This window comes from Oncorhynchus gorbuscha, linkage group LG13 (assembly GCF_021184085.1).
Source record: "Oncorhynchus gorbuscha isolate QuinsamMale2020 ecotype Even-year linkage group LG13, OgorEven_v1.0, whole genome shotgun sequence".
Lineage (NCBI taxonomy): Eukaryota > Metazoa > Chordata > Actinopteri > Salmoniformes > Salmonidae > Oncorhynchus > Oncorhynchus gorbuscha.
Window position 1 is genome coordinate 2,292,004 of NC_060185.1, and position 7,868 is coordinate 2,299,871.

The window sequence follows — 7,868 nt, forward strand, 5'->3', positions numbered from 1 at the left end:
CAAAAAATCTAATTTCTTTTACAGGACCCAGATGCTATACAGTGGGAAAACCAGCCTGGCAACATAGTGCGTATTAATAAAAGGACACCACATCCTGCCAAATTCCAGCTGCGCTAATTGTATTGTGTTCACAGAGCTCACAAGCTATCAGAAAGTTGTATGGCAACCACCTCCGGCGCCAAATAGAACTGGCAGACATAGACATTCAGTATACAAGAAGAAAAAGATGGAAAATCTTGCACTGAGTCCGAAATAAAAAAAGAGGACAATTAGGAAACTGACCTTGAAATAAAAACCTTGAGAGGGAGGTGAGATATGCCTTCAATGTACACTGTATGCTAACTGGAACACAAATGTATTAATCATTATTTGTATTTCCTCCCCCAGCTCCAAGAAGATGACACATACAGCTCAAAAATAAAAATTAGGTATATTCTCAGAAAGTCATGAGCTATGACATATGAGCTCTATTGTGAGCACACAGGACGGTGGCATCTTTCTAAGGTTTTTTTTTATTTTCCCTGCAATCAGTACAACGCAAGTCATCGTTATAAGGCACGTTTCAGCCCACCCCCCCAGCACCAGGTGGGCCACCAGCCTATATGAAGGCCCAAAATTGTGTGTTCCTTTTCTGCTCTGACAATGGCATGCCCATTCGTGCGAGATGTGGTGGATGAAGAAGCACTTGTGGAGGAGAGCCTTCAGGCGAGAAAGGGTCTTCAGGGACCGGTTGGACCCACTGGCCTTCCCTGGCGACCATCTATATGAAAGATACAGGTTTTCTGCAGATGGCATCAGGTATCTATGCAGACTACTGGGTCCCAGGATTAAGCACCGCACTGCACTGAGCCATGCACTGAGTGTGGAGCAAATGGTTTGTGTGGCCTTGCGCTTTTTTGCTAGTGGAGCCTTCCTGTACTCAGTGGGGATGCAGAACAGCTGAACAAGGCCACAATTTTCCGCACAATAAGAGTGTGTGTCTGGCTATCAAAGCATTAGCAGATGTCTTCATCTCCTTCCCTGGCCACAGAAGACTCTGTGACATCAAAGAGGAGTTCTATAGGATTGCAGGTAAGAGGATCTACAAATTACAGGACAACTGTTAACACATAGTAGGATACTCATTACTTTGTGTGACAGGTTTCCCCAATGTCATTGGTGCAGTGGACTGCACACACATAAGGATAAAAGCCCCTCAGGTGCCCATGAGGCCGATTTTGTGAATAGGAAATCCTTTCACAGCATTAATGTTCAGGTGAACATAACTTTTTGATATTGTCCATTGACGAACACTCTGCATTGCCAGTGATGTGCATTGATTGGTGTAATATTCCTCATCTTATGATTTCAGATGGTCTGCAATGCTGACTGTGTGATCAGCAATGTTGTGGCAAAATGGCCTGGCTCAGTCCATGACTCCAGAATCTTTCGGGCCTCTGAAATCTATCAGTGCCTATCACAAGGTAAGCCACACAACCCCTATTTATAACCATCATGGCTGTGTCAAGAATATCACTGTGTTTATGAGGTAGTAATGATGAGATTTTGTGTTGACAGGTGAATTCTCTGGTGTGTTGCTGGGAGACAGGGGGTATGGCTGCCAGCCTTTTCTCCTGACACCTTTCACAGACCCCCAGGAAGCACAGCAGGCCTACAACCATGCCCATGCCAGGACCAGGGCCAGAGTTGAAATGACCTTTGGCCTCCTGAAGGCACGCTTTCACTGCCTTCACAAATTAAGGGTCAGCCCTGTTAGGGCATGTGATATTACTGTGGCTTGTGCTGTCCTCCACAATGTGGCCTGCCTGAGGAAGGAGAGGGCCCCAGAGTGCCACCAGCCATGGACTGGGACAATCCGGCAATCTTCCCTGATGACGACAGTGGTCGGCTGCTGAGGGACCAATATGTGTTGAATTATTTTAGTTAGTATGTGTGCTTTCAATTTTGGTTAAAAATATGTCCTGCGGTGGCAGAGGAATTTGGGGTTTTTTGGGTTCGTTTTTTTTACGAATTTGGCCTCTTATGATGTTTGTGCGGTATACTGTGTGTAATACAAGGCTGCAGGGAGGCTACTGCATCCATTCATTTGTCTGTTCAGTTGATGTGTATGGATTTGTCCTGCATTTATTTTAGTGTGCAGACATGCAGGGTGTGTTATATACAGACCTTTGAATGTGTATGTATCATTTTGTATAATATGCTTGGATTCTGTGCTTTCCATCTTGTAGAGTCACTGTGACTTCAGTTTCGAAAGGAGCTGATGGTTTACCTGCTTTGTTTTGTCCTTATTCAATAAAGGAACATAATGTTACACATTGTGTTTTTATATTCATATGGAATGTGTATTTGTTTATATGACAGAGTACTAGGGCCACACTGAAGAAAAGGATAAAGTCATACATTTATGAGGCTGGTTCTTTCTGCAGAAAAGCTACATATTGTTTTTACAGTTTTGATACTTATGACAATGTGATACTTAATATTCTGGCACATCAGCATGTCTTTGTTTATGAAACCATACTGAAGTACAATTTCACGAAATGCCCCGCATCTGTCATTTTAACAACTGTCCTCCTTTAAAAAACAACTGGTTACAATATTATGACTTGTCTTTTTTCCCCTCTGTGGCCCTAATATTCTATCATTTTATATATAGTCTATGGGAAACTGTAAATTATCTAATGATAGCAACATCTAAAAATCATTTTTTATCCAAAATCATTGAAATTAATGATCACAAACGTTTAAATAATGACAGTGGGTCTAGTTATATGTGATAACAATGTATAGTGAGCAGTGAAATAACTATTGGTTTCCATTTGTGGTGACTGCTGACTGACATTAGGGATGAGATTAAATAGATCCTGGAATTTAGCCTGGTCTGGAGCAGGCTAGCTCCACAGAATAAATCTCCATGGTAATTTATACCATAACATATCCTCCTGCCCCCTATCCATCTTTAGTGCAACCGGATTACGGATCAATTGAGCCAGGATCACCTGGCTTAATCCCTTATCCTAGTTTTGTGCAACAGGCCCCTGGAACCCAAGATGACTGCCTTTGATTGGCTGACCCCACGTTGTGATAAGGCACCTGGCAACCTGGTCCCTCGCAACTGCTAGGTTCTGACAAGAGATTAAAAAGCATTGTTATATGATTAGAATATTTCTAACAAATCAACACTTGACTTTTTAATAAATAATAATATATGGCATTTAGCAGACGTTTTTATCCAAAGCGACTTACAGTCATGTGTGCATACATTCTACGTATGGGTGGTCCCGGGGATTGAACCCACTACCCTGGCTTTACAAGCGCCATGCTCTACCAACTGAGCTACAGAAGGACCAATGCAAATCAAAGGTTGTACAAGTAGACCAGACCTTTTTGGAACAATTATCACTTGTTTTTATGTATCTATGACAAGCAATGCAAAAGTTATTGTGAACAAGAGATTTAACAGGTAATGTCTGTTATAAAACTGACCTCGGACCATTTAATCAGGAGATATATGTTTTGCATTGGATGCATCTCATTCCACCACATCCGCCAACCGATCCACTTCCGCATCTGCGGTGAAAGGTGAACGAGCTAGAGAGATGTTTGTCAGACCACCAGAAAATCGGTCTTCTCACAAAATCGTCTGTAACGTCAGAACTGTTTGGCCTCTATGGAAAGATGTAGGTGAGAATCTCGTGAACACATACACTATATATACAAAAGTATCTGGACACCCTTTAAATGAGTGGATTCGGCTATTTCAGCCACACCGATTGCTGACAGGTGTATACAATCGAGCACACAGCCGTGCAATCTCTATAGACAAACATTGGCAGTAGAATGGCCTTACTGAAGAGCTCAGTGACTTTCACCTTTCCAACAAGTCAGTTCGTCAAATTTCTGCATTGCTAGAACTGAAAGTCCTGTTATTGTGAAGTGGAAAACGTCAAGGAGAAACAACGGCTCAGCTGTGAAGTGGTAGGCCACACAAACTGACAGAATGGGACCTCCGAGTGCTGGAGCATGTAAAAATCATCTGTCTCTGGGTTCCAAACTGGAAGCAACATCAGCACAATAACTATTCTTCGGGAGCTTCGTGAAATGGGTTGACCGAGCAGACCACCATAATCAATGCGTTCTCTGGAGTGATGAATCACACTTCACCATCTCGCAGTCCGACGGATGAATCTGGGTTTGGCGGATGCAAGGAGAACGCTACCTGACCGAATGCATAGTGCCTACTGTAAAGTTTGGTGGAGGAGGAATAACTCAAACTAAAAGCATTGTCTTTGGGAAAAATCATTCAATAAACCCTAAACTAAATCTAGTAATTCATAATGTGGACATTTAGCAAGTTGAGGTGACTAAGCTGCTTGGGGTAACTCTGGATCAACAAAACATGTTGATACAACCCCATCGAACACCTTTGGTATGAATTGGAATCCGACTGTGAGCCAGGCCTAATTGCCCAACAACAGTACCCAAGCTCACTAATGCTCTTGTGGCTGAATGGAAGCAATTCCTCGCAGCAATGTTCCAACATCTAGCGGAAAGCCTCCCCAGAAGAGTGGAGGCTGTTATAGCAGCAATGTTCCAACATCTAGTGGAAAGCTTTCCCAGAAGAGTGGAGGCTGTTATAGCAGAAAGTACATTAGAGTGTCTAGTTTGAGAAACAGACGCCTCACAAGTCCTCAACTGGCAGTTTCATTAAATAGTACACGCAAAACACCAGTCTCAACGTCAACAGTGAAGAGGCGACTTGGGGTTGAAGGCCTTCTAGTGTTAAAAAAATTAAAATATATTTTGCACAATCTTGGGATTCTCTCAACCAGATTCATGAGGTAGTCAACTGGAATGTGCCTTGTTAAAAGTGAATTTGTGGAAATGTTATCCTTCTTAATGCGTTTGAGACAATCAGTTATGTTGTGACAAGGTAGGGTTGGTATACAGAAGATAGCCCTATTTGGTAAAAGACCAAGTCCATATTATGGCAAGAACAGCTCAAATAAGCAAAGAGAAACGACAGTCCAGCATCACTTTAAAACATGAAGGTCAGTCAATCAGGAACATTTCAAGAACTTTGAAAGTTTCTTCAAGTGCAGTCGCAAAAACCATCAAACACTATGATTTAACTGGCTATCATGAGGACCGCCACAGGAAAGGAAGACCCAGAGGTACCTCTGCTGCAGAGGATAAGTTCATTAGAGTTACCTGTCTCTCATGAGGACCGCCACAGGAAAGGAAGACCCAGAGTTACCTCTGCTGCAGAGGATACGTTCGTTAGAGTTACCAGCCTCAGAAATTGCAGCCCAAATAAATTCATCACAGTAACAGACACACCTCAACATCAACTGTTCAGAAGAGACTGTGTGAATCAGGCCTTCATGGTCGAATTGATGCAAAGAAACCACTACTAGAGGACACCAATAATAAGAAGAGACTTGCTTGGGCCAAGAAACCCGAGCAATGGACATTAGACCTGTGGAAATATGTCCTTTGGTCTGATAAGTCCAAAATGTAGATTTTTTTGTTTCAATCGCTGTGTCTGTGATGCGCAGAGTAGATGTGTGGTTCCCACCGTGAAGCATGGAGGAGGAGGTGTGTGGTTCCCACCGTGAAGCATGGAGGAGGAGGTGTGTGGTTCCCACCATGAAGCATGGATGAGGAGGTGTGTGGTTCCCACCGTGAAGCATGGAGGAGGAGGTGTGTGGTTCCCACCGTGAAGCATGGAGGAGGAGGTGTGTGGTTCCCACCGTGAAGCATGGAGGAGGAGGTGTGTGGTTCCCACTGTGAAGCATAGAGGAGGTGTGGTGGTATGAGGGTGCTTTGCTGGTGACATTGTCTGTGATTTATTTAGAATTCAAGACACACTTAACCAGCATGGCTAGCACAACATTCTGCAGTGATACGCCATCCCATCTGGTTTGAGCTTAGTGGCACTATAATTTGTTTTTCAACAAGATAATGACCCAACACACCTCTAGGTTGTTTAAGAGCTATTTGACCAAGATGGAGAGTGATGGAGTGCTGCATCAGATGACCTGGCCTCTACAATCAACTGACCTCAAGCCAATTGAGATGGTTTGGGATGAGTTGGACTGCAGAGTGAAGGAAAAGCAGCCAACAAGTGCTCAGCATATGTGGGAACTCCTTCAAGACTGTTGGAAAAGCATTCCAGGTGAAGCTGGTTGAGAGAATGCCAAGAGTGTGCAAAGCTGTCATCAAGGCAAAGGGTGGCTACTTGAAAAATCTAAAATCTAAAATGTATTTTATGAACATAACAATATTCAACAAATGAGACAAAACCTGAACAAGTTCCACAGAGATGTGACTAACAGAAATGGAATAATGTATTCCTGAACAAAGGGGGCAAACCAAATGTAACAGTTAGTATCTGGTGTGGCCACCAGCTGCGTTAAGTAATGCAGTGCATCTCCTCCTCGTGGACTGCACCAGATTTGACAGTTCTTGCTGTGATATGTTACCCACTCTTCCACCAAGACACCTGCAAGTTCCCGGACATTTCTGGGGGGAAATGGCCCTAGCCCTCACCCTCCAATCCAACAGGTCTCAGGCGTGCTCAATGGGATTGAGATCCGGGCTGTTCGTTGTTGCCGGTGATGTCTGGTGAGGACCTGCGTTACAACAGGCCTACAAGCACTCAGTCCAGCCTATTACGGACAGTCTGAGCACTGATGGAGGGATTGTGTGTTCCTGGTGTAACTTGGGCAGTTGTTGTTGCCATCCTGCACCTGTCCGTTCCAGGTGTAACTGGGGTAGTTGTTGTTGCCATCCTGTACCTGTCCGTTCCAGGTGTAACTGGGGTAGTTGTTGTTGCCATCCTGTATCTGTCCCGCAGGTGTGATGTTCGGATGTACCGATCCTGTGTTGTTACATGTGGTCTGCCACTACGAGGACGATCAGCTGTCCGTCCCTGTCTCCCTGTAGCGCTGTCTTAGACGTCTCACAGTACGAACATTGTAATTTATTGCCCTAGACACATCTGCAGTCCTCATGCCTCCTTGCAGCATGCCTAAGGCACATTTACGCAGATGAGCAGAGACCCTGGGCATCTTTCTTTGGTGTTTTTCAGAGTCAGTAGAAAGGCCTCTTTAGTGTCCTACGTTTTCATAACTGCGACCTTAATTGCCTATCGTCTGTAAGTTGTTAGTGTCTTAATGACCGTTCCACAGGTGCATGTTCATTAATTGTTTATGGTTCATTGAACAAGCATTGAAAACAGTGTTTAAACCCTTTTCAATAAAAATCTCTGATGTTATTTGGATATTTACAAATTATCTTTGAAAGACAGGGTCACGAAAAAGGGACGTTTCTTTTGTTGCTGAGTTGACATGATTCACTATGTGTTATTTCAGAGTTTTGATGTCTTCACTATTATTCTACTGTCACGACTTCCATCGAAGTTGGCTCCCCTGCCTGTTGGGGCGGTGCTCGGCGGTCGTTGTCTCCGGTCTACTAGCTGCCACTGAAGTTGGCTCCCCTGCCTGTTGGGGAGGTGCTCGGCGGTCGTCATCACCGTCCTACCAGCCGCCACTGAAGTTGGCTCCCCTGCCTGTTGGGGCGGTGCTCGGCGGTCGTCGTCACCGTCCTACTAGCTGCCACTGAAGGTGGCACCCCTGCCTGTTGGGGCGGTGCTCGGCGGTCGTCATCACCGTCCTACTAGCTGCCACTGAAGGTGGCACCCCTGCCTGTTGGGGTGGTGCTCGGCGGTCGTCATCACCGTCCTACTAGCTGCCACTGAAGGTGGCTCCCCTGCCTGTTGGGGCGGTGCTCGGCGGTCGTCATCACCGTCCTACCAGCTGCCACCGATCCCTTTTTCGTTTGTCTGTTGGTTTTGTCTTATTAGC

The 7,868-nt window shown here is 44.8% G+C and overlaps 1 protein-coding gene across 1 annotated transcript; it reads left to right on the top strand.

The window, feature by feature from the left end:
- Positions 1-939: 939 nt before the first annotated feature.
- On the top strand, positions 940-1,895 carry LOC123993821 (putative nuclease HARBI1). The gene is made up of 3 exons (XM_046296290.1): positions 940-1,071; positions 1,352-1,463; positions 1,558-1,895. The coding sequence occupies exons 1-3, from the start codon at positions 1,003-1,005 to the stop codon at positions 1,893-1,895; spliced, it is 519 nt and encodes a 172-aa protein (XP_046152246.1). The 5' UTR covers positions 940-1,002.
- The last annotated feature ends 5,973 nt before the right edge of the window (positions 1,896-7,868 follow it).

Excerpts from the sequence above, each read along its gene's own strand:
- LOC123993821 (XM_046296290.1), top strand. The coding sequence starts at position 1,003 with ATGTCTTCATCTCCTTCCCTGGCCACAGAAGACTCTGTGACATCAAAG. Across the intron at positions 1,072-1,351 it reads GGAGTTCTATAGGATTGCAG|ATGGTCTGCAATGCTGACTG; the intron begins GTAAGAGGATCT and ends TTATGATTTCAG. Across the intron at positions 1,464-1,557 it reads CTATCAGTGCCTATCACAAG|GTGAATTCTCTGGTGTGTTG; the intron begins GTAAGCCACACA and ends TTGTGTTGACAG.